This window comes from Abramis brama, assembly GCF_963993115.1.
Source record: "Abramis brama genome assembly, chromosome: 4".
Lineage (NCBI taxonomy): Eukaryota > Metazoa > Chordata > Actinopteri > Cypriniformes > Leuciscidae > Abramis > Abramis brama.
This window is the reverse complement of record NC_139966.1, coordinates 13430676-13457917: the sequence shown is the minus strand read 5'-3', so window position 1 is coordinate 13457917 and position 27242 is coordinate 13430676. Positions and strand designations below refer to the sequence as shown.

Genomic DNA, 27242 nt, shown 5'->3' with positions numbered 1-27242 from the left:
AATATGCTTTAAGACAAAGCATGTGTAAATTCATGTCAACACCATTGCTGAGTATTTTCTCCTTAAAACTGCAGTGAACCAAAGACAGTCTCAAAAACACGCTTTGAAATCGCTGGTGTTTCTGACGTCACAAACTACCTTGTAACCAATCAGATCAACGTGTGATCGTCAACCAGTGGATCTCTGAGCTGAGTGAGTGAGTGGAGGCGGGGCTCATTTGCATATTCATAGAACCACGTATACTAAATGAGTCGAGGGTTTCGAGTTACATTCAAGCTATTTAATATAAGGCATGAAGACATATTTTTTCCAAGGAAAAAAGTTTAGTTATGTCATTTTGGGGATCAAAGATGAGTTTTAAGGGATGAAAGTATTGAAAAAATTAATCTTTAACAATAACGCCTTGACAAAGCGACTACTTTGAGTATTAGGAATTTTGGCATAAATGTGTGATTACATACAGTGAAATGATTGTTAATAAAATAAAAAAAAGACAAAATACTGATTAAAATATTTAATACAAATAAATAAAGGTTCATTCTGATCTTAATCGTCAGGTCTCACACACACACACACACACACACTGCAGCATCATGAACACTACTTTAGAGCACTGACACCGTGTGGTGAAATAATCACACACATCAGCAGAAATTGGAAGATACAGAGTTGAGTACTTTTATGAAACATTCAAATGCTCCAGTGCAGTGGTTACCAAACTGGGGGTACGTGAGGTGATAGAGGGGGTACTAGGGCTGGGTATCGTTCAAAAAAATTCGATACCAATACCGATACCGATACCTTGATTTCGATACCGGTTCCTGAACGATACTTTTTTCGATACCAATTTTATGAAATCCATTTTAACAAGATTACATAACACATTAACTCAGAAAAACTTTGGTTTTATTTTTTCAGTTTGACTCATGCTCCTTAGTCAGTGCACAAAGGAACAAAAAAAAGCACAAAGGAACAAAATATTCCTTATTCATACATATACATAAGGAACAAAATATTTTTTTATAAAGAGCTCATGCTCACCAAAGCTGAATTTGTTTGGTGGAATAGTATTACAATTTAAAATCTTATTTGAATATATTTCAAAATGTAATTTTTTCCTGTGTTGTCAAAGCTGAATTTTCAAAATCATTACTTCAGTGTCACATGATCCTTCAGAAATATGAAAACAGTTTTTGGAAACTATGATACATTTTTTCATGATTCTTTGATGAATAAAAATTTCAAAAGAACAGCATTTATTTGAAACAGAAATCTTTTGTAACATTACACGTTTTAAGGTCATTTTTGATCACTTTAATGAAAAAAAATTCTGACCAACACATTTTTGAACGGCAGTGTACATTCAGTAAATTGCAATATAAGCACTGTCAGAGTGATCAACAAGGTATCTCTTCATTTACCAGTCAAAGACGTATATGCGCGTGTATGTATGTATTGTATGTGCGTGAGCGACTTTAGGTGTGTCGTTGTGCATTTCATATGTATTTGTTTGAGCACTGACGTTGACGAGTTAACCCCTTAGGTATCGAAATCTGGTACCGAAAAACAAGTCATTTTTCGATACTCGATAGTATCGAGGCAATTCGGTCGGTACCTAAAAAGTATCGAACTCGGTACCCAGCCCTAGGGGGTACACAAACAAAATGCTGAGTTTTGCCATTCATTTAATTCTACCCCACTTTAAAAAAACATTAAAACAGAGTATGTATTTCTAACTGTCTAAATGCCGTAAATACGTAACATCCAATCAAATTATCTCATCTTTTGCGTCAAAACTGACTGCATCCACTCAAGCAGCGTATGATCCACACTATGCATTCATTCATAAATACAGTCAGTTGCTTCATTACTAGATGAATGAATGACTTATTAAAGGGTTAGTTCACCCAAAAATGAAAATTATCTCACCCTCAAGTCATCCTAGGTGAATATGACTTTCTTCTTTCAGTCAAAACACAGTCAGATACCCCTTTTCCACCAAAAAAGAACTGGTTCGGAACTGGTGCTGGTTCAAAGTTGGTTCAACTTGCGAACTTTTTCAGAACCTGTTTGTTTTTCCACTGACTAGAGAGCCCAGCGAACGACGTTGTTACGTCACTGTGTACGTTGCCATAGGCTACGTCTTAGCTTTCCTAGAAACGCTTGCGCCAAATTCAAGCATAACAATTACAATGGCGGACTACATCGTCTGCAAATGTTTCTCCTGGCTTTGCGATCCTATATTGGGGTCAGAAGACGACGTTTAGAACACATTTGTGCAGCTCGTCTGGATTACTATAGACGGAGGTTATGTTCGAGAAGAAGTTCGACAATAACCCCGCCCCCAGCCCCCGACGTAAGCATGACGTGGTAAAAGAACCGAGATTTCGTTATATTATGGTGCCCAAAATAAAGTTTTAGATAGACTGCAGATGGTCCAGAATGCGGCTGCAAGATTGCTTACAAGCACTGGCAAATTCGATCATATTACTCCGGTGTTAAAATCATTACATTGGTTGCCTGTTACTTTTAGGATTCATTTTAAAATTTTGTTATTTGTATTTAAATCTCTACATGGTTTAGCCCCATCTTATATTGCTGATCTAATCCAGGAACAAAAGTCAATGAGATCATTACGATCACAATCTCAGAAACGTCTTGTTGTTCCTCGGTCTAAGATGAAGTCTAGAGGGGATCGCGCGTTTGCGGTCGCCGCCCCTAAATTATGGAACAGTTTACCTTTATATATCAGGGACCTTCCTACACTCGGTCAGTTTAAAAGCCATCTGAAAACATATTTTTTTATGATAGCGTTCGATCAAGATTAGTGTGGAGGGTGCTAGTGTCATTTATTTCCTTTTTATAATATATGTTTTTTGACTGTTTTATGATGTTTATATTACCTATTGAGATATATGGATATGCATTTTCTTTTATTTGTTTTTCTCTGCTCATTGTTTTATTGCTTGTACAGCACTATGGTCAACTTTGTTGTTTTATTTAGTGCTTTATAAATAAATTTGAATTTGAATTTGAATTTGAAAAGAACGGTTCTAGTCCAGCAAAGAGTTGGTGCCGCTTTGGAACCAATTTTCCTGGCCGAGAACCGGTTATTTGGCTGTCGACACACAAAGAACTGGTTCGCGAGTAGGCACCGGCTCCGAACTGGCACCAGCACTGCCTTGGTGGAAAAGGGGTAAGAGTTATGTTAAAATATATCCTGGTGCTTCCAAGCTTTATAATGGGAATGATTAGTAACTTAGATTTTGAAGTTCAAGTGCATCCATCCATAATAAAAGTAATCCATATGGCATTAGGGGGTTAATAAAGGCCTTCTGAAGCGAAGCGATGCGTTTTTGGAAAAAAATATCCATATTTATAACTTTATAAACTAGAATCACTCGGCACCAACCGAAGAGTGAACTCTGTCAATAAAAATTAAGGGATTGATTTAATTTTTGGGTGAACCCTTTAAGACTGTGACTTACTGCCATCTATTGGTGGTTTTAGTTTAATATTCAAAATAATCACTTTGTTTTTACCATTATTGCATATTTCTCTATTAATTATTTATATATTTAAAACATTATTTGTTTTATAAAGGTAAAAAAATGCACTGGAAAATAAATTTAGGGGGCAAATATTGTCCCATAATAGAAAAGGTATGACTGCAGTCTAAGTGGAAAATAAGGGGTACGCTGAAGGATGGTAAACGCCTCAAGGGGTGGACACTAAAAAGTTTGGGAACCACTGCTCTAGTGTGTTTGATCTTTGACTTTTAATACAAACTTCTTTGTTTTTACTTTACAATTATGCTAGTCAGCTCCTGTTCAATGTCATTCACTGTACGCATGAATGTACCCACTTTGATACGGTGACAATGGTTTCATTACAGGTGAATGACAATTCATCTACATCCAATGGACAGAGAGCCTAGAATTTTGCTGCCCGTCTTGATTGGTGGACGGTGATGGAGGCCCTGCATCAAACCCAGAGCCCAAGGCAATTGCCTACTCTGCCTATAGGCCCTAAGCATTTCACAGCAAGACAGAAGTTTAACTAATATTTGATTCTGAGGCATCCTTATATGTAATAGAGTGACTCCATACAGTCAAAATTAGAGGGCGATTACTGCAACTACTCAATTTTTGAAAGGAGGTGGGCAAAACAATTTGGACCAAATTCAGTTGCGGCATGAGCGTAGCCTAAATTTCACGCAAATGCATATTTTCTAGAGTCATTTTAAACGCTTCCCACACAATGAACAAAAATGGGGTCTCACATTTTTTGGTTACACTGATTACAATTAAATGTGAATCTTCATGTGGGAATCAAGGTTCACTTTCCGTGCAAAACTCTTTCCACACTGATCACATGTGAACGGCTTCTCTCCAGTGTGAATTATCATGTGTTTATTAAGGTTTCCTTTTTCAGCGAAACTCTTTCCACACTGTTGGCATGTGAAAGGCTTCTCTCCAGTGTGAACTCTCATGTGGACATTAAAAGTTGTTTTTTGTCTAAAACTTCTTCCACATTTAGGGCAGGTGTAAGGCTGCTCTCCAGTGTGAATTCTCATGTGGGCATTAAAGGTTGTTTTATATGTAAAACCTCTCCCACATTGAGGGCACGTGAAAGGCTGCTCTCCAGTATGAGTCCTCACATGGTTTTTAAGGCTTGCTTTTCGAATGAAACCCTTTCCACACAGTTTGCAGGAGAAAGGCTTCTCTCCAGTGTGAATTCTCATGTGGTTATTAAAAGTTGGTTTATGTGTAAAACTCTTTCCACATTGAGGGCATGTGAAAGGCTGCTCTCCAGTGTGAATTCTCATGTGGCTTTTAAGGCTTGCTTTTCGATTGAAACTATTTTCACACAGTTTGCAGGCAAACGGCTTCTCTCCCGTATGAATTCTCATATGGCTTTTGAGGCTTCCTTTCTGAATAAAACTATTTCCACACAGTTTGCAGGTAAAAGGCTTCTCTCCGGTGTGGATTCTCATGTGGCTTTTGAGGCTTTCTTCTTTAATGAAACTATTTCCACACAGTTTGCATGTGAAAGACTTCTCTAACGTGTGAATTCTAACGTGCCTGTTAAGGATTACTTTTTGAGAGAAACTTTTTCCACACTGTTGGCAAGTGTATGGCTTCTCTCCTGTGTGAACCCTCATGTGGACTTTAAGGTGTCCCTTTTCAGTAAAGCTCCTTCCACACAGTTGGCAGGTGTAAGGCTTCTCTCCAGTGTGAATTCTAACGTGCCTGTTAAGGACTACTTCTTGAGTGAAACTTATTCCACACTGTTGGCAGGTGTGAGGTTTCTCTCCAGTGTGAATTCTCATGTGGACTTTAAGATGTCCTTTTCTGTTGAAACTTTTTCCACACTGTTGGCAGGTCAAATCACGTCCATTGGCTCTTTTTCGTGAAATCTTTTCAGTCTGTGAGCAACTAAATGACTTTTCGTCGATAATAAGATCATCCTGTTTGTCATACTGGTCTTTCTCTTCTGTTTCACTCAGTTCTTGACTCTCCTCTTTCACTCCCATCAAGTCTAATGCAAAAAAGAGACAAATACAAATCAAGCCCAGTTTAATGGTACAAAGCAACAAATATCAAAATCAACAGTATCAAAGCAACAACATGTATGTTGACAATAACAATATTGTTAACTCTTAACTAAAAATGTACAAACTGTCAGTTAACAAAAAACAAACTTGCCCAGGAGAAGATAATTATAGAACCATTTCAAATTTGCCATTTATGTCTAAAATATATAAAATATAATAAAATAAAATTATGGAGTACCACAGGGCACAGTATTAGGTCCTCTACTTTTCTTCCTGCTTCCCCTGAGAGATATTATTTTACTGTTATGCCAGTTTTGTATTTCCTCACAGCATGACAAATCTTCTTAACTCTCCAAAATAGCAGAGTGTATAAATTAAACAAAAGAAGGGATAACTAGTAATTTCCTTTAATTAAATTCTGCCATAATTCTGGGGTAGTTAAGTAACCCTCTATTTATTGAAATCTGAATATTGAAATCCACAAAAGACATTGAAAAAATACACAGCTTAAATATACAACCAAGGAAAATTATTATTATTTAATTAAATTATTTGTTATTTCGTTATTAAATTAAATTGTATGACATCTCAGATCATTATCTAGTCTCGTGTATACTACATTTAGCCAAGGCTGCAAAACCATCTCCCTGTTACAAATATGGTATAACTATCATTTATTCCACTAAAGATTGCTTTATAAATAATCATCCTGATCAGTTTCTACTCTGCAAACCATATAGCTTATAAGAACTCTGTTACAACAGAAACTATTGACACTCTCTTTTCCAGCGCTTAAGACACAGTTTCTCCTATGTGCTTAAAGGTTTTTTTAAAGAAAATAGTCCAACGCCGTGGTACACTGAGCACACTCGGGCCCTGAAAAGAGCAGCCAGAAAAATGGAGCACAGCTGGAAGAAAGCAAAACTAGAGGTTTTTCGCATTTCGTGGAAAGAAAGCATTATTGCATACAGAAAGGCCTTAAAAAATGCTAGATCTGCTTATTTTCAGATTTTCTTAGAAGAAAACAAACAACCCTAGGTATTCATTTGATACAGTGGCTAAATTAACGAAAAATTAAGCTTAAGCTTCGGATGTTTCCCAACAGTACAGCAGTAATGACTTTATGAACTTCATTACTTGACAGATTGATAATATTAGAGAGAAAATTATAACCATGCAATCGTCTCAACAGGGAGTGCATTGTAGTCTCCCTGAGGACAAATTCCATTCATTCATTGCTATAGGAGAGGAAGAATTGTCTAAACTCTTTAAATCATCAAAATCAACAACATCAACAACGACCAAATTACTGAAAAAGATGCTCCCAGAGGTCATAAGTCACGTTTCCACCATCGAGCCAGAAGCTCCGCAGCGCTTCACTAAAACACGCCTCTCTGGAACAATGTCACACAAACCCATCATTTCACCACCAAATGGAAGTTTTATCAGAAAACTAATCAGAAAGAAATCACTGGAAACAGCGAGACCGCAAAACGAACATGATAAAAGCGACCGTTTGTTGCCATTTTTGTTGTTTAGGCCTACTTAAGATATAAAACCCAAGCAATAATGTTTTACCACAGTTTTACAATAAAAAGTGATACATTGATCATAATGAATTAATTTGAGTCAAAATTGCACATTAGTCACACAGAAATAAAGTGGTTTACCGTTATTTCACAAAAGAAAGAGGACACACTTCCTTATTCAGTCGCGTCTGTTTCTGTTTATTTGTAGTTACAGGACATATTTACATCACATTTATAAATAATGATTCTATAAATATGCCACCAAAAATATGACCTGATGAACTTTAGTATTCTATGCGGAGCTAAATATGGAAATCAGATAGTCTGGCATAAAGAGACGAGACATACTGACAGATAAAATAAAAATATGATTATAATAGCCTTTATGATTTGTCTGATTTCTTCAAGCGGTCATATTTACCATTTACCATTCAAACATGAAAGTGAGGTTTGAGCTAAAATGATTTTAAAAGTTTTTAATGCTGATGTTAGCTGGTATAGAATCATCCGGTGCTGCCGTCTCCAGACCAGAGGAGGTAAACTCCTCCTCTGTTCGTAACCACTCCTTAAGCCCGAGCTGGCCCGCTTTGGACCAAGGTATTCGTCGGGCCAAAAAACCCTGGCCATTGGCCCCGAGGAAGCCCCAGAAGTGACAGTGGAAACGCGACTGCCCTGGCACGCACGCTAGCTTTTGGCACAACAGTGGAAACGCGGCTATAGATCCTCTTCTTAATATCATTAATTCATCTTTATCATTAGGATATGTACCCAAAACTTAACTAAGTTGGCTATTGTTAAACCTCTTATTTAACAAACTCAACTTGATCTTAGTGAATTAGTCAATTACAGGCCAATCTCGAAACTACTGTTTCTGTCAAAGATACAAGAAAGCAGATCATATCATAGTACCGAGACTGCTCTCATTAGAGTTACAAATGATTTGCTCTTATCCAATCATGGTTGTATCTTAGTGTTGCATTTGATATTTGATACAACATTCTTTTGAATAGACCTTATTATTATTATTATTATTATTATTATTATTATTATGTTGGAATTAGTGGAATTGCATAGTAAGATGTAGCAGTAAATGAAGAGATGTCTTATCGATCACAAGTTCAGTATGGCGTACCACACGGCTCAGTACTAGGACCGTTGCTGTTCACTCTGTACATGCTACCATTAGGAGATAAGAAGCATGGAATTAACTTTCACTGTTATGCTGAAGATACTCAGCGTTATATTTCTTTACGCCCTGACGAAACTTACCAAATGGAATGCATAGCTGATATAAAAAATTGTCTAACACTGGATGGATGTTCTCTCAAATCTTCGTTGTCAGATAGGAACCTGGGTGTGCTCTTTGATACCAATCTTTCATTTGAATGCCACATTTCTAGAATCTGTAAAACCGCATTTTTCCATCTTAAAAAATATATCTGAATTACGCCATGTGCTCTCAAAGACAAATGCGGAAAAGTTAGTTCATGCGTTCTTGACCTCAAGGCTAGATTATTGTAATGCTCTACTGGCTGGTTGCCCTGCATGCTTAAAGGTGCTTTATGTAACTTTTTTACTCTACTAAAGCATAAAAATAACAATATTTTTGCAGATATTTAGGAAAGTTAGGAAGTTCACATACTCGTTTCTCTGAAAAACACTTCTACAGCCAGTTATTTTACACGTTCCGTGTTGTCAGTAGGTTTTTGTTTTGGTCTGTGTGACTCCGCCCACTGCCAGCTCACCCAGTAGTATTTCGACACCCTGACATGTCCTCAAACTGATAACTTGTGTGAGCGTCGAGTCCAGGGGCAGAGCTACGTGGTGGCCAGGGGGGCCAAGGTTGAATGGTATGCAGTCCACCCCTGGTTAGAATACTCCATAAGTGAAGACTCTACCTTTTGCTATGCCTGCAGGCATTTCAGTTTACCTGGCCATGTTGAGTCTACATTTACTTCAGGTTCAGGTTTCAAAAACTGGAAAAAAGCTACCTATACAGACGAAGGGTATGCTGCACATAGTAGATCTGAGCATCACAAGAATGCCATGTTAGCATGGAAAGAACACCAAATTGCAGAGAAAAATCAGGGCTCTCTAATGGGACAATTAAATAAAGAGTACAACAGAACTGAAGTGGTTCTTCATTGTGCAACCGAGAACATTGCTCTGAGAGGGCATCGTGAATCCATGGACTCAAGTAGGAAAGGGAACTTTTTGGGTATGTTGAATATCATAGCAAACCATGATGAAAAGATTTTGAAAAAGATGGATGGTCCCAGAAATGCCCTGACATACAAAAAGAGGTTTTGTCATGCTTAGCAGAGATGGTGTGCACATCAATAATAAAAGAAGTCAAGGAAAGTGGTGCTTTTAGTATACTTGTGGATGAGACTAAAGACAAAAAAAATGGAACAAATGTCTTTTGTTTTGAGATACTATTACAATGGTGAGATCCACGAAAGTTTTTGGGAGTTTGATGTAGCAAAGAAGCTAGATGCGGAGAGCTTGACAGAAAAAATAATTCACCTCTTGTCAAGATATGGTCTAGATAGAACAGTGGTTCCCAATTCCAGTCCTCGTGACCCACTGCTCTGCACATTTTGTATGTCTCCCTTATTTAACACACCTGAACCAGATCATCAGCTCATTAGGAGAGACTCCATGAACTGAACTGAGTGTGTCAGATAAGAGAGACATACAAAATGTGCAGAGCAGTGGGTCACGAGGACTGGAATTGGGAACCACTGGTCTAGAATATAAGAGTAACCTTGGGCAGTTTTATGACGGGGCTGCAGTCATGAGTGGCAAGCACAGCGGTGTGCAGGCCCGAATTAAGGAGGTAGCAAAGCAGGCTTTCTACGTTCACTGTAACGCACATTGCCTCAATCTGGTGCTTGTGGACACCGTGAGAGGGATCCCAGAGGATGAATGCTTCTTTTCCTTATTAAGGAGAGACTCAGCAGGCAAAAACATCGTTTTTTTTTTTTTTTTTTTTGTCAATTTTGAGATTTTGGGATATTTGTCTTCAATAACATGTCTTCTTTCAGACTTGTCTTTATTTTACTGCACTTTGTCTGTTTGCGTCTGTAGATTTCTTCAAATATGGTCATTTCCTTTTTATCAGCAACCAATCGTGAAAGTAAAAGAGGGGATTTAACTCTAAATGTGCAATCTCATTGGCTGAAGACAATTTCTGACAACGCGATTAGTTCAGAATCGTCACATGGTATGCTTTGACGCTTCCTTGTTTGGTTTAGCTTTCCGCTGGATCTTTTGAGTGAATGAATGAAAATGACTTCGCGCCAATCATCGAAAAAAGTACAGCAGTTGTCACTTGCAAGGGGGAAAAGGAAAATTAGTGATGGATTACCCAGTGAAATGCCCTCGGGAAGTGCATCTGAACGTAAGCTGTCGATGGGAAACCAGGGTGGTTTAGATATAAGCCAATCTATAAATAAAGTGCTCTCTACACAACAGTGGCTGCTTTACTTTACATTATTTTAACAATATTTGTTTTGTATGGATGAAATATTGATTTATTTATAAGATTTATAAGAATAGAATAAAGTGCCATCTCATTCATTATGTTGTGTTGCGGTGGTCAGTTTTACTTTTACAGTACAAATTTCTGTGTGCTGTATCTATAAAAACAAAAAAAATTAACAGTTATTGATACAATACACATTTTTCATTTCATTTTAGCGGCAGAAATTGAGAGAGGTCTTGAGTCACTTCACAGGACCAGGGAGTAGGTCAGGCAGGCCTAATGCAGATATTGATGCAGATGTGGCAGAGTTGCTGAGAGAGGATGCAGATGCGGTGATAAATATCAGTGTGTCTTTTGATGGCACTTGGCAGAAAAGAGGGTTCACATCACACTATGGGATCGGGGTGTGCATCGATATTTTTACGGGACTTGTGATCGACTTTGAGGTTCTAACCTCCTATTGCCATGCTTGTGCCCTTAAAGGGGCTATATGCAACTTTTTCCCCAAAATAAACGTAACAATAGCCTTTTTATTTTACCATTTATGACTCAAACATCTCCTGATGAGCATACTGACACCTTGTCCGCTCACAGTGGGTGCACCTATAAGCCTGTATCCTATTTTTCCTATTTTCTGTCGGGTCGGATTTTTCCCGTGCTGTCTGCGGATGTGACGTCAAGCGCGTTCATGTTAAATGTTTCAGATCACTCTGCCACCACCGCTAGTTAGCAAGTAGCCTACACTCGCAAGCAGTGCAATGGAGAAACTTACTCTTATCAGTGTAAGAGAACACTTATCTCAAACAATATATGTATTTGACTGTTCTTACCTCTGTAAACATAATGTTGACCTCCTTGCAGCAGATGACTTGTGAAGTGTGCACGTACGAGAGCGAGCAGAAAGGAAGAGCAGTTCTGTTTTTTGGCCACAGGTGTCAGTCGCGAGTTTAAATTTCAGAAAAACGCATATAGCCTCTTTAAAGAAGCTGCCAGGCATGAGAGAAAGATTACAGATGAGGAAATTGACAGCTGGAGAGAAACACATGACTGTGCACAAAATTTTAGGGGCTCAAGCAAGGCTATGGAGCAGGAGGCAGCGAAGAGGATGTGGGCCAGGTCTGTGAGTCGCCACCAGCTGAGATACATTCAGATGCTGTCAGATGGGGACAGTGCTGCTTTCAGGGAGGTGGTATCCCTCAACCCATACCCTAGGCATGAGGTAGTGAAATTAGAATGCATCAACCATGCCCATAAGCGTATGGGCACAGCACTACGAAAATTAATGGCCAAAAAATGTAAAACATTACAAAATTATTACAGGGGGGCAATTCTAAATAAACAGGGTTCCATAGAGAAAAATGAGATCTGGGCTGGTCTCTTCCATAGCATGTCCTGTGACGAAGTCCCCTTGCACACCAGGTGCAACCTGTCCTGGTGTTGGTATAGGAGAGCGGAGGAAAATGGAGAAACTCCAGAGAGCCACAGGCTCCATGCAGTAGGGCTGGGACGGTATGGATTTTTTCTTACCGCGGTTGAAAAGCAAGAAATTCCCGCGGTATTGCGATAAACCGCTTTAAACCTCAACCCCCCTCCCCACCCTCCCCACCCTCCCCCAGTTTTTTTTTTCTGCGACGTTGCGGCTGGAACAACAAACAAAGTGTGTCAATGATAATCTCAGGTAGTGTTTATGTGCTTTATTTAATGTTAAAAGCATGCAATGTGACTTTGAATATCGTTTAGTGCTCCAGCTTTATAGCTGTAAAAACAACAATGGATAATTCACCTCAGATCTTGAAATTAAACAAATGGAAACAAGAACGTTCAAACTGTGAACAAGTGTATTCTTTGACAAATATTGTTTTAGTAACTCATAGCCTATGTATTTTTAATAATGTTTAAATGGTGTAATATTTGTGAATTTGATTATGTAGCCTACTTATCCATTTTCTTGAAAGTGCCTTCAAGATTACTCTCTGGTGCTGTGAGTGTGCACTTGCTGCGACTCCGCGAGGGTTGACAAATGCGGTCTTCACGTGAGAGAATTGTGTTAAATAAGCACGTGCAATTAAAAGCTGAGGTCCTGCTTTTACTTTTTTTATTTATTTACGGTGCGGCTTGGACGCGGCGTCCGTCGAAAATAGACTAGGCGCCTATCTTTAGCGAAGCGGCGCGGAGAGACGCTTCTGAAACGCGCCGCGTCGTGGCTGTTGTAAACACAGAGTGAGCGCGATCAGCTCCGGTAGCCGCGTCGCAGCCGTAACGCGCCACAGAGTGTAAATAAGGGGTTATAGTCAATAGCCTACGAATGGAATGTTATTATGTGTCATGAAACAACTTGCGAAAGGTCGGATTTGCTCCATCTTTTGATGATAAGTTTTGTTTAGAAAACCTTGAATCCATGTAAGACACAATGTTATTAGACACAATCCATGTCATTAGAATCAATGAATCCATGTCATTAGACACAACGTGAACACATGTGAAGGCCAGTGTTTATTTATTTATTTTATTTTATTTTTTTTTTGCGGTGATGACGGTGACGAGCTCAGACCGCGGTAGGCGTCACGTGACCACGGTATTGCGGTCATGCGGTAACCGTCCCAGCCCTACCATGCAGGAAACTTTTTGTCTCGGGAGGTGGGCCAGAAGCTGATACCTGTATACCACCGCATGTCAAGTGACAGCCTGCTGCAGCGCATGCAGCATGGTGGCACTCAAAATGCGAATGAGTGCCTCAACTCCGTCATTTGGGCCCGTTGTCCAAAAACAGTGTTTGTAGGTAAGAGTAGAGTTGAGGCAGCTGCAAGTATGGCCATTTCAACTTTTAATGAGGGGGCCTCTGCCATGCTTGCCATTATGGATAAGCTTTGGCTGGAAAGCACTGTCGTTACCATCACCACCATCAGGGAAACCGACATGCTGAGGATCACAAAAGCCAAATCCATCCAGTCTGAGAGTGTAAAACGTTGCAGAAAGACTCTGAGCACAGCTAAAAAGCTGAAAAGGCATCAGCAAGAGAGGGGTGAGGGGCCTACGTGTGGTGCAGGCAAGGAGAGCTAGGCTTTCAACCCTCATGGGTGAACTTTGTGTTCCGATGGACATAGATGACTAGAGTTGCAGTTCTGATGATAAGTTTGTGTCTGTATTTGTGGTTCTCTGTGGTTAGTTGAAGGACTTATTTGGCAATGTTGTTTTATTCAGTTGTCATTGTTCATGGTCTACATTGTTATAAACAATTACTTGGCCAGTTGTTTTGCTTGTTAGCAATGTTTTCATATAAAAATGTGTGGAATTTTACAATATAAATCTTTAAAGCCCGTTTTCTCAAAATGACTTTTCTCTCATACTCCAAGTCCGAAATCTCCACTTCAGTAGCACATATATACACCAAACTTTCCAGTCTCGTACCTAGTTATATGTGACCCTGGATCACAAAACCAGTCTTATGTTGCACGGGTATATTTGTGGCAATAGCCAACAAAACATTGTATGGGTCAAAATTATAGATTTTTTTTAATGTCAAAAATCATTAGGATATTAAGTAAAGATCATGTTCCATGAAGATATTTTGTAAATTTCCCACCTTAAATATATAAAACATTTATTTGTGTGAATGGATGCAGCACTATCGCCAATAGAAATGGACAACTCTGAAGGCGATTTTCTCAATATTTCGATTTTTTTGCTCCCTCAGATTCCAGATTTTCCAATAGTTGTATCTCAGCCAAATATTATCCTATCATAACAAACCATATATCAATGGAAAGATTATGTAATCAGCTTTCAGAAGATGTATAAATCTCAATTTTTAAAAAATTACACATAAGTTTTGTGGTCCAGGGTCACATATTATGAAGACAATTACAGAGGCATTTGTAAATATATTATTCCTAGCCTGATTTATATAACATTTCATTCCAAAAAACATGGCGAAAATACATTTTTTAAAGTGTAAATTGCAGGTTAAATTTTTCACGAAGATAATGCAATGTGCTTATTAAATATAAAGATAAGAACCGCCCACCATTGTTTTGTACGTTTTTTATACCAAAATGCTGAATATAATATGAAAAGTTGGTACTTTTTACAGTGGTTTTAAGCACTCCCTCTCCCTTCCACTAGGCTGGGTGTGACGTCATAAGAGGGACTCCAAGCCTAGAGTTACCGTTAGTCTAATGGCAAGTAGGCTAACTTTAGTAGTTATATTGGAGACCTAGCTAGCAAAAATGGTTAACTATTGCGTTTGTGCGGGATGTACGAATACATCAAAATTCACCTCCACGGCGTTCAGAGTTCGGTTGCTCGGCACTCAGTGGTTTTTGTCAATCTTTCGCTAACTGGACCCTGCCGCAGAAACACACTTGCCCTCCCGCGGGCTGCGCTCATCCGCCTTGAGCTCGGTCCGTCCAAAACGGCTTTTCTCGGCTTAATCCAGTTAAAGGGACGTATCTTGCGACCGCTCCGTGCCGCTGCGCTTTAGCACTGACAACACATTCTGTCAGCAGATGCTGGCAAAGCGCCATTGTGCCTGTGCAGTGTGTGCATCTCTACAGCTCTGATTAGGACTGACACCATGTAAGTAAATAATGTCTTCACTCATTGTCTCTCCTTGCTATTCTACATGACGGCAAGATTTTGAAAAGACTTTGGCTTGTTCCCTAATGTTATCAGTCTCCCAGTCGTTCTCCATAGTCAGCCACAAACATCTTGCAGAGTATGGGTTGCGAGTCCTCTTATGACGTCATCACCCAGTCACTGTAAAAAACACGCTACCTTTGAAGAAACCCCAATAAATGTTATTTTAATGCATTTTAAGACATAATTTTTTACATATATACATATTGAGCACTTTAATTTACACATTAATTGGTTGTGGTGGTTAACCTGCAGTTTACACTTTAAGGCTATTGACAGTATATTCTGATTTACAGGATAACAAAAGTAGATATCCATAAATCCCTCTGTCATTTTTTTTCCCATCTAATATGTGAACACAATGAAAAATAATTTTGAACCTGGCTTTATCCAATTCTGAGATTTCGTTTTTTTAAATATAGGCAAATTAGTGCATATTTAATTAGATAATGCCTAATTTGCATATTTAAATATTAAACTACAGAAACTTTGTAATACATTTTTTTTCTCATCTTTAATGTAGGTAATCAACTGGGAAAGTTTTATAGTGATATCTGCTAGTTAAAATTTTTACCCTATTCACCTGTAGTGTCTCGCCTTAAAACAGCTGTACATCTACATGTCTGGATCGGCAGTGCATCCCAAATGGTTACAGGTGCAACAGGTGCACCGAGAGAGTTGCCAGCGTTGAGTGACACACGGTGGGCTTCCAGATATTATGCCTGCCGTAATTTGTGGGGTAGGTTGCCAGCAGTTGTAAGAGTGCTCGAGGAACTGAGTGATGAGAACAGTGGCGAGAGGTCAGTAGGTGCCAGAGGTCTTTTGCCTCAAATTGATTTCGAATTCATTGTATTTCTTGCCATATTTCAGAAACTTTTGTGAGATGCAAAATTACTATCAGACATGCTCCAGTCTTCCTCTCTTGATTTGGCCAAAGCAGTGGACCTTGTGGAGGCACTTATTAGTACTTTTGAATAGGGATGTCCCGATCCGATCACGTGATCGGAAATCGGGCCCGATCGCGTGTTTTCAGACTCGATCGGAATCGGACGTTACCTCCCGATCAGGACTCAGATATATATGTATTTATATTCTCATTATTTTTTAACACCTCTATTATGCGGTGGCACAGAGTTACGGCGGTTTCACACTGCACGCGTTATTAGAGTGTAAGCAGCGCAGGAGCAGTGCATATGGTGAGCAGGAGCAGGACACGCGCGTTTTGCTTTCATACTGGCAGCGTTTGTCACGCGCGGCTGAACCGCGGGTTGTGTACAGACAGAGTCTATAATGGATAAGTTGGCATTGCTTTTTTTCGTTTTCAAATACATTTAAAAGAAAAGACTTGTCAAGAAGCTTATTTTATTAATAATTTCATTTATATAACTTTTGGTTCATCTTTGTTTTTATTGTTATGGCAACAAGTTTGTTTTTGGACATTTGTTTTCTTTTTAAATTGCTGTTGGTCATTTGATTGACTGTTTAAAACACAATAGATATCATCAATGCACTTTTTGGATAAAACTGCAGTGTATTTTGGCCATGATCAATGCATATCACTTTAATTCAGCAAAAGCGGCGCAGCAAAAATAGACTCGGCGCCGAAACGATCACGGCACTCCTGCTCTGCTACGCACTGCCGCGCCACCTCTGCGCGCGGTGTGAATGCTCTAAAGCCTGGTTTAATCTGTTAACATGGGCGGCGAAAAAAATACGCGCTGCACGCTCTGCTAACAGTGCAGTGTGAAACCGGCGTAAGAGTTAGGAGTGCAGTTCCTAAAAGCACATTACTGGCTTTGCAAACACTGTGGCACTTTTATTTTTTATTTGTTTACATGCCTGCCGGGTATTTTAAGTTGAGGTGCTATTTGTTTATATATTAGACTTTTTTTAATATTTACTGTTGCACTAAGTCCAAAAGTGAAGAATTTATTTATTACTTGATTGTTCAAGCTACCTCACAGAAGTGCTCTGTTTGTTAACAGAGTTGTTGAATGTTAAAATAAGGTGAATTAAATAAAAAATAAGGAACATCCTGGATCTGTTTTTTTCGCTCTTCTTTATTCTTTTTTTTTGCATTATAGAAGTATCGGATCGGGACTCGGTATCGGCAGATACTTAAAATCAAATGACTCGGACTCGGACTCGAGGGCAAAAAAACCTGATCGGGACATCCCTACTTTTGAATCTTACAAGAGTGAGCAGCATCTTTAAATTTAGATGAGTTTGTTGATCGATTTGCTAGTAATCATCACAACCGGAGAATACAGCTACTGTAAACTAACAGTTAAGTAACCAGCATCTGTTTATGTTATACCTGCCAGTTCTGGATCATATGTTTATGTTTATACGATCTCCCGATATTTAGAATTTGGACTGCAGTACCTATTTCAACCACTAGCTGTCAATTCTTACAGACAGCACCTTTAATAAATAAACTCCAGCTCGTCCAAACGCAGCAACTAGGCAAGGCAAGGCAAGGCAAGTTTATTTATATAGCACATTTCATACACAATGGCAATTCAAAGTGCTTTACATAAAAGAAATTAAAATAATAAAAAGAAATAAGAATAATTAAAAAAAAAAAAAAAACAGTTAAGAAAAAATAAAAAAAATAAAATACAGTACAGTACAAACAGTCGGACGAACATTGGCACAGTGCTCATTCAGTAAATGCATAGCTAAAAAGATGTGTTTTGAGTCTAGATTTGAATGTGACTACAGTAGGAGCACATCTGATCTCTTCTGGAAGCTGGTTCCAGCATAATAGCTAAAAGCGGACTCGCCATGCTTTGAGTGAACCCTTGGTATTTCTAGCTGATATGATCCTAGTGATCTGAGTGATCTGTTGGGTTTATATTCAGTGAGCATATCTGCAATGTATTGAGGTCCTAGGCCATTGAATGATTTATATACCAGTAATAATACTTTAAAATCAATCCTAAATTTAACTGGGAGCCAGTGTAAAGACCTGAGGACTGGTGTGATATGTTCATATTTTCTGGCTCTGCTCAGAATCCTGGCGGCAGCGTTCTGTATGAGCTGCAACTGTCTTATGGTCTTTTTGGGAAGGCCAGTGAGGAGTCCATTGCAATAATCCACCCTGCTGGTGATGAAAGCATGCACAAGTTTCTCTAAGTCTTGTCTGGAAACAAAGCATCTAATTCTTGCAATATTTTTCAGATGATAGTATGCTGATTTAGTTATTGCTTTGACATGACTACTGAAACTAAGGTCTGACTCTAGTGTCACACCAAGATTCCTGACTTGATTTTTAGTTGTTTGACCCCTAGAGTGAAGGTATGCATTCACCTTGAGAACTTCATCTTTGTTTCCAAATGCAATGACTTCAGTTTTGTCTATGTTTAACTGAAGAAAGTTTTGACACATCCAACTTTTGACTTCATCAATGCATTGGCACAGGGAGTCAATGGGGCTGTAATCGTTAGGCGATAGGGCTAAGTAGAGCTGTGTGTCGTCTGCATAGCTGTGGTAAGCAATTTGGTTCTTTCTCATTATTTGGCTCATTGGGAGCATATACAGGTTGAACAGGAGTGGCGCAAGAATTGAGCCTTGAGGGACTCCGCATGTCATGGATGTCCACTCAGACTTATGGTCTCCTATACTCACATAATAACCTCTCCCATCTAAGTATGACCTGAACCATTTTAGGACTATCCCAGAAAGCCCCACCCAGTTTTCCAGCCTGTCAAGAAGTATGTTATGATCGACAGTGTCAAATGCAGCACTGAGGTCGAGTAGCACCAGCACTGATAGTTTGCCTGAATCAGTATTTAAGCGAATATCGTTTATTATCTTTATGAGCGCTGTCTCTGTGCTGTGGTGCGGTCGGAAACCAGATTGAAAATTGTCAAAGGATCCATTCGAGCTTAAGAATTTGTTCAGCTGATTGAAGACAACTTTTTCAATGATCTTGCCTATGAAAGGAAGATTTGAGATCGGCCTATAGTTGCTTAATATGGTCTTATCCAGATTGCTCTTTTTCAGGAGGGGCTTGACAACTGCAGTTTTCAGGGAGTTTGGAAAACTCCCAGAGAGAACTGAGACATTTACCACTTCTAGAAGATCTGCTTCTAAACTGTTTAACACACTTTTGAAAAAAGATGTGGGAAGTGTGTCAAGAGCACAGGTTGATGTTTTAAGGTGCTGTACGGTTTCTTCCAAAATTTTGCCATCAATTTCTTTGAAGTCAGACATAGTAACTACTTTCTCAGGTGGTTTGATCTGTCTGACCTCAGTGCAACTCAAGGATGTGCTGATCACCTTTCTGATATTACTGATTTTCTCAGAGAAGAAAGAAGCAAACTCACTGCACTTGTTCTCTGACAGCATTTCACTGGGAATCTGGCTTGGGGGGTTTGTCAGTCTCTCTACAGTAGCAAAAAGAGTGCGTGTGTTGTTTAAATTACTGTTTATAATATTTGAGAAGAAAGTCTGTCTAGCTTTGCCTAGTTCCATATTGAAAGCATGAAGGCTGTCTTTGTAGATGTTATAATGGACTACAAGTTTTGTCTTCCGCCACATGCGCTCTGCTTTTCTGCATTGTCTTTTCATATTTTGCACTGCTGTTGAGTTTCTCCAAGGTGCTTTTTGTCTGCCACTCTTCTTCCTGACTTTAACAGGAGCAATATCATCAATTACACCTTTAACTTTTGAGTTAAAAGAATCAAGGAGAAAATCAACAGAGTCTGCAGATATGCTTGGTGTTAAGGATATAGCCTTCATAAATAGTACACTAGTGTTCTCATTTAAGCATCTCTTCTTGACAGACACAGATCTAGCTTCAGTGGCAGGAGAGATCAATATATCAAAGAAAATACAGAAATGATCAGACAGTGCTACATCCTTAATAACAATCAGTGAAATGTTTAGACCCTTACTGATAAGTAAATCTAGAGTGTGTCCACGATTGTGTGTGGGTCCATGTACATGCTGAGTCAGATCAAAAGTTTTTAAAACACTTTTGATTTCTTTTGCCATATTGTTTTCTGCACTATCTATGTGGATGTTAAAATCTCCAGCAATGGCAAAACAGTCAAACTCTGAGGTAATTGCTGATAACATTTCTGTAAAGTCCTCAGCAAAGGCTGGAGAGTATTTTGGAGGCCTGTAAATAATGATAAGTAAAATGCGTGGAGCACCTTTTAACACAATACCCAGATATTCAAAAGAAGGGTAATTCCCAAATGATATTTGCTTACATTGATAGATATCTTTAAAAAGAGCAGCTAGACCCCCACCTCTCTTAACAGCTCTGCAGACACTCATAAAAGTAAAGTTAGGAGGGGCTGCTTCATTGAGGATTGTTGCACTAAAGCTGTAAGAGTAAAGAACTAGAGTTCTTACTAGAACCAGGAACAATATTAGCCGGTTCTGTCAACACTGCTTGACTCCCAATTAAACATTGTATACAATTTAAAACCTTGCTGATTACTTACAAAGCACTAAATGGTTTAGTTCCGCAGTACTTGAGCGAGCTCTTAACGCATTATAGTCCGTCACGTCTATTGCGATCTCAAACTTCTGGCCAGTTGATAATACCTAGAATATCAAACAGTCTGTAACAGTCTTCCTAGCATTGTTCGAGAAGCAGACACACTCTGTCTGTTTAAATCTAGACTACAAACACATCTCTTTAATCTGGCATACACATAGAACATTATAGACTTCTATAATTCAATGTTAGGCTGCATAAACTAGGTCAGCCGGAACCGGGTACACTCCCTATAACACCCGATGTACTCGTTACATCATAAGAAGAATGGCATCTACACTAATGTTAGTCTTTCTGTTTATTCTGAGGTTTACTGTAATCAGCCGGATCCGGACCGTATCCAGATCAGATGGAGGACCTGCGCCTAGACACGACCACAACGCATCCCTGAAGTATCAGCAGAGATTGTGTCAACTAGACTCCCCCCGTGAAGGCCTCATCGACACGACCGCCATCAGCCATACATCTCCCAAGATTTTTCTCCATTCTGTCACCTGATGGAGTGTTGAATGTGAATAATAGAGATGAGGATAATATCTTGCATCAAGAGTCTAAGTTTGGGATATATTTCCTTCTCCGTAACTACCGCGAATAGCTCGCTGTTACATGTGCATGTAGTTTGACTGGTTACTATTTCCTTTCCTAATGTCTGTCTGCCCTCTAGTGGTTGGAAGTGTATTTATTAGGAGCAGATTCTCTACACCTGTAGACCGTGTAAGATGAGTGTGGATATAAGGAGCCCCGTTGTTACATCTGGGAGGCTGGATTGGTGCGGCAGTCGAGTGGCGCTTGTTTTCCCTATTTATTTTCTCCCCAAAGTTTATGTTATGATTATTGTTTATTAATAAAAACCTCATTGGGCCGAGCCTTCCGTGTTGACCCTCTTTGTGTTATGGCAAGGGCCGTAACACTCGCTCTGTCTGGATGTGTTTAAATGCACAGTAAGGATGCTTTCCTGTCACATAGCCTATCACATATGCAAACTTCAGCAAGCCCAAAGAACGCAGGTTAATGTGTTTAGATGGCGGGAGAAATTGGCGTAAGGGGCAAAAAATTAGCTGTGCCGATCGGTTTATGCTTAAGCCGTTTATGACTTTACTCCGATAAAGGAAAATGGGTTAACACGTTTACACGACCACATGCATTGTTGGCTTATTAAGCATAACAGGGTTAAGAACATGCATGTAAACGCACTCACTTATTCCTTGAAAGTGAAAGTTAAAGCAAAACCAAACTTTTGGCATCTGTCGCTGCATTAGCGGCACATTCTCTCAGAGACGAGATGAATCTACCACAACAAACTTAACAATCAACTATCTTAATTTAATGAAGATGAATGAAAGTCTTACAGGTTTGGAACGAAATGAGGGTGAATAATTAATGACAGAATTTTCATTTTTGGGTGACCTATACCTTTAATTTGCATGTCAATACATCAAAGTCGTGGAGGTGAGGACCACAGAAAGACTTTTTCTATAATACATAAGATTTTATTCGACATGTCTTGGAACAGAATGCAAAATCTGCTCTTAGTGATTCTTCAAAAATATAATTTATTTCTGTAGAGCTGGACTTTTAAATAAGGATCAAACTCATTTGAGAATGAAACTGACCTGTTTGTTCCTCAGGTTCTTCATGTTTCACTCTGAATGTTTCTTCAATCTTCACGTCTTCGCTCTCCTCTTTAATAAACGGCATCTTTATAACAGTGCGTCACGTGGATCTCAGTCGCTTCACCAGGAGTTTTCCTGTGTGTTTGGATACAGTGTCCTGTTTAAGATGAGAATAATTAACCGAAAGAAAACTGGCTAACTTGTGTTATCACTGTCTTACTGAAATAGTTCTGCTATTCAAGCAATATTCTAATAATTTATATAATTATAACACTTTATATAGGGCCATTTTGCATCAAGAGTAGCCTAGTTTCACGTTTAGTACATTTTGCTGACTAGGCTACTTATTTAAAATAGTATAAAAGTACTGCATGTAATTAAACACATTTTCATTATAGTATTATTACTTTTACTTCAGTAAAAAGATCTGAGTTCTTCCTCCACTGGTAGAGACTAGAGGAATTAAGACTAATAATAGAAGATAAGAAGGTTTTGCCAGTGACACTTTTGATATATTTATTGATACAAGTTTTTCTTTGTAAAACGTGACTAAATTAAAAGACAAAGTCAGTGAAGATTATGCAACTCTATTTAGAATATAGTTTACAGCTCAAATGTATCATTCTCATTCAATCATTCAACCCTGCCTCCATTACATAGCGTTGTCACACAAGTGTTCGATCACCACATTTGAGTGATCATTGCAAAACATATTTATATATATACACATATATATAAATGTCAAAGCTTATGATAAAACACTGATAAGAATATTTCTTCAGAATAAATTATATTTACACAGAAAACCAATTGTTTTAATCGCACAAGTGAATGACCGATTTACACATCACAAGGCTTAATGTCGAGCCTTTTAATGCTTAATAATACCCCTGTTATTTTAAAGTGAGAAACTGCCTATTCAAAATTATATATCTAAAAAAATATTTTTGCAATTGGCCCTCAACTTATTTTAGTTAGAATAAATTTCCCAGATTTAACTTGTAGAACACATCAATGTTGTCACTTAATACAACATTTTCATTTCAATTATTTTCATGTGTAGCCTAATCAAGGAAATAACCAGACAAAATGACAACAAATAGTAATAAATAATGTTTGATGTTAGAATGATACATTTTATTCTTAACAAATACCAACAGAAGAATAATTTTAGAGGGTTTAATAACATGCATTTAACAGATTATTAATGCGCCTTTGAACTACGGATAAAGGAGCTTTAACGGGAGAAACACCAGGAACACATGTAGGCTAATTATGTCATGTGACCACATTTATTTGCGTTAAACTGACAATAACGGAGCGAAATTAAACGAAGCTTGTGCTTTACTCATAAACAACGGAGCGAAATTAAACGAAGCTTGTGCTTTACTCATAAACAACTGTTCATTAACGCTATTATTTACATTAGCCTACAGTGTTACATTCCTTAGTAAAAAAAATAAAAATAATTCACAGCTCTCTATATAATAGTACGAACAAGTTGTATTGGTTTAAACACTTTAAATGATTAAAAACACAAACCTCTCTTCAGCAGAATCACAGATGGGAGCGCGGCGCAGCCTATGACGTAATACCAACACACCAAAATAAAAGTCCTCTTAACACGCTAAAAAAAAATAGAAATAAGCATACAGAAAACACATTCAAGTGATAAAATAAATTATGAATTAATTTAAATGTAAGCAAGCTTGAAGTGATCACAATTATAATACCAACTACAGTGCATTGGCGATTTTCTCAACCAAGGGAATCTTCATATTATAAAAGATAGTAAGAATGTTTAAATATTCCAAACTCATTAAAAAAATGTGTAGATCAAAATGAAATGTGTGGTTTCACTTATTAAAGATTGAATCCTTTTAATAATATCCATTTTATTCAAAAAATCAAATCAAACTGCAACTTTATTTGATTAAAGTGCATTATATTACAGGGGCCTGTAAAGGATTACAGTGACTGTCTGAATGTACAATTTAAATTAAACTAGTTTAAAATCACTTAATATAAATGATAATGGAATCTGGTTAACATGTCCCCAGATTATTAAAATTAACAGTGTGGAATTTGTGTGGAAATGTGACTATAATAATATAAAGATGTTTCTTATTAAGTTGTTACTCCTCATCTACACTTATTAAGAGTGGATGGTGTTCAGTTTCTAGATACAAGATACAATAACCAGTTCACTAGAAAAACTGTAACTCTTGAGGTATATCCATCAGACCATCACCAGTGCTTAATTTGTAAATTAATAAATTCCGGATCAAAATAAGCAATTAAAAGGCGCTGTGACCGACACTGACTGTACAACTTTAGTTTTCCCGGAACATAAATAGTGATAGTGATAGCGCAACTACAAGACCATCATTCACTTTGCATTATTTTTTGAATAATTTGATTCTGACCCTAAAAATAATGCTTGCTTTTTTATAAATTATATTTATCTTCTTTGTCAATTGTATATCCATTAATGTAAGTTTACCCACAAAGAAGCCTTTTTGAAAGAAAAAGATCTTCATCTTCTCTTATTTTTCTTTTGATATTTTTCAGTTTCCAGCTAATCATTAACTCTTCTTGGCTTTTTTCGTGTGTATTCTGATGACATTTGACATATTATTAATACATTTTGTATTTAGTATACAAAGTTGTATTTTATAAAACTTGTCATCTCTGTGTTTTTGCACGCACACACACACACACATACAAACACAAAAAAGAACATTGAAAGAAAAACAAAAAAGTTGTTCAGTTCATTTGAGACATGTTGTCCATTACTGTCCTTGTTTATTTATTTATTTATTTATTTATTTGAAAAACAAAAGGGACAATACATATTAATGAACATTTTCACAAATGTAAATGTGTCAGATTATAGCCTTAGGCTAATTTCCATCTGCAGACCCCCTGGCAGGTTGGTGTTACACACAAGTTATTAAATGCATACAGATACACTACAGACTATGTACAGAGAGACAAGGACAAGAACAGTGATCACATCATGTTAGAACAAACAATAACAACAAGAGTGGACAACAAAGGACATATAGAAAACAGGAAAGCATCGACTGTATTGCACAAACCACAATTTTGCACATGCCCTGACTGACCTGATATTGCACTGACCCATATTACACCATTCTATATTGCACTGACCCGCATTACACTGACCCCTATTGCACAACCCATGTTATATGTCACTCGAGACCCGGCAACACTGCTAGACTTTTGTTTAATAAAATCACTCAATGGTGGAGGCGCCAGACCATGTATAACCTTGTAGATTAGACAGGCTGATTTAAATAATTTGAAATTAGCAAAATTTAAAAACTTATATTTATCTAAAATTTGACAATGGTGATATGACGAAGGTTTCTTGTCTAATATTTTCAATGCTCTTTTGTAGCATACTTCGATTGGCCCAATAGCAGCATGACTCGTATAGGACCAACTTGTGATACAGTACTCAATATGAGCCAGTATCAGAGTGCAGAAATGTAATCGCTGCTGTATCCGTTAATGATGTACGAATATGTCTAAAGTTACGTATATTTACAGTTTTCACTACTTTTTTTATGTGTTTTTTAAAGGATAATTTCAAGTCAGGGATGGGCAACTTCGGTCCTGGAGGGCCACTGTCCTACAGAGTTTAGCTTCAACCCTAATCAAACACACCTAAACAAGCTAATCAAGGTCCTCAGGATTACTAGAAAATTACAGGCAGGTGATTTTTTCAGGGTTGGAGCTAAACTCTGTAGGACAGTGGCCCTCCAGGACCGAAGTTGCCCATCCCTGTTTCAAGTCTATTAGCACTCCCCAAATACTTAAATTCCTCAACATGAATTAATTCTTGTCCACCCAAGCGAACTTTTACTGCGGCCACGGTTGTTTTAGGTTTACTAAAAAACATTGATACAGTCTTTTTAACATTAAGGCACAGGCATGAATCATTCAGCCATTTTTGTAAGTCATTTAAGGCTAATAAAAGCTGATGGGCTGCATCATCAGCACTTTTGGCTTGTGTAAAAATTACCGTATCGTCTGCATACATAATCGTGTCCACATTTTTGCACACATTGGACAAGTTATTTACATAAAGTGAAAATAGCAGGGAACCTAAAATTGATCCCTGAGGGACACCTTGCGTATAGTGAAGAAAGGGTGACCTACTATTCTTTATTTGCACGCATTGTTTTCTATCTGATAGATAAGACTGTATCCATTTAACGGTTTGATTGCTAAAGTTAAATGTTGACAGTCTAGACAAGAGCTTAAGGTGATTCACAGTATCAAACGCACGCTTAAAGTCAACAAAAACAGCTGCAACATAACTGTTTTTGTCTAAATAAGACTTCACCTTCTCAACAAAAACATAGGTTTTTAGGATACTATACATGTGATAGCTACAGTTTCTAGTCGAATGATTTTGACTTGGTCACCCAAAACCTTCTTTTCAGTCTTTTAAAGAAAATGAAAAGCTTGTCTTCACTGGAAGATGAAGTGTCCATGTTTTCTCAGCTGTCGCCGAACGTTTTTTCGCTTCGCTTTTTCGTTATGCGTCCGGTGTGAAAGGGCCTTTAGTGTGTCCCAGAGCGCCGTTAGCTGAGTGTTGAGCTACTGGATTGACCTAATGGTGAAGGTGAAGCTCATGATACCTGCCTTTACTCAAAGGGGGGCACAGCTTTCTGAAGAGAACACCAGCAGCACAAAGAGGATTGCTCATGTCAGAGTCCAACTGGAGCGGATCATATGCAGACTAAAGCACTTAGAAATGATTTCACAAGTTCCAAAAATAGATACAGTTATGAGAATTTGTGCAGCCCAGTGTAACCTGTGAAGTTACATTATCCATGAAGATGCTGAGTGAGTGAGATAGAGTGGTGTTGTC

The 27242-nt window shown here is 38.1% G+C and overlaps 1 protein-coding gene across 3 annotated transcripts; it reads right to left on the bottom strand.

Annotated features, from left to right (window-relative positions):
* Window positions 1-889: 889 nt before the first annotated feature.
* LOC311081644 (uncharacterized protein) lies at window positions 890-23935 on the bottom strand. 3 transcript variants are annotated; one of them, XM_084112238.1, is made up of 3 exons: window positions 23879-23935; window positions 22337-22493; window positions 890-5541 (listed from the first exon to the last, which is right to left on the bottom strand). In XM_084112238.1, the coding sequence occupies exons 2-3, from the start codon at window positions 22419-22421 to the stop codon at window positions 4307-4309; spliced, it is 1320 nt and encodes a 439-aa protein (XP_083968364.1). In that variant the 5' UTR covers window positions 22422-22493; window positions 23879-23935; the 3' UTR covers window positions 890-4306. The 3 variants fall into 3 exon arrangements, with proteins under 3 accessions (XP_083968364.1, XP_083968365.1, XP_083968363.1); XM_084112239.1 differs by having other exon boundaries at window positions 22337-22471; window positions 23879-23925; XM_084112237.1 differs by lacking the exons at window positions 890-5541; window positions 23879-23935 and adding an exon at window positions 16345-21217 and having other exon boundaries at window positions 22337-22473.
* Window positions 23936-27242: the final 3307 nt, after the last annotated feature.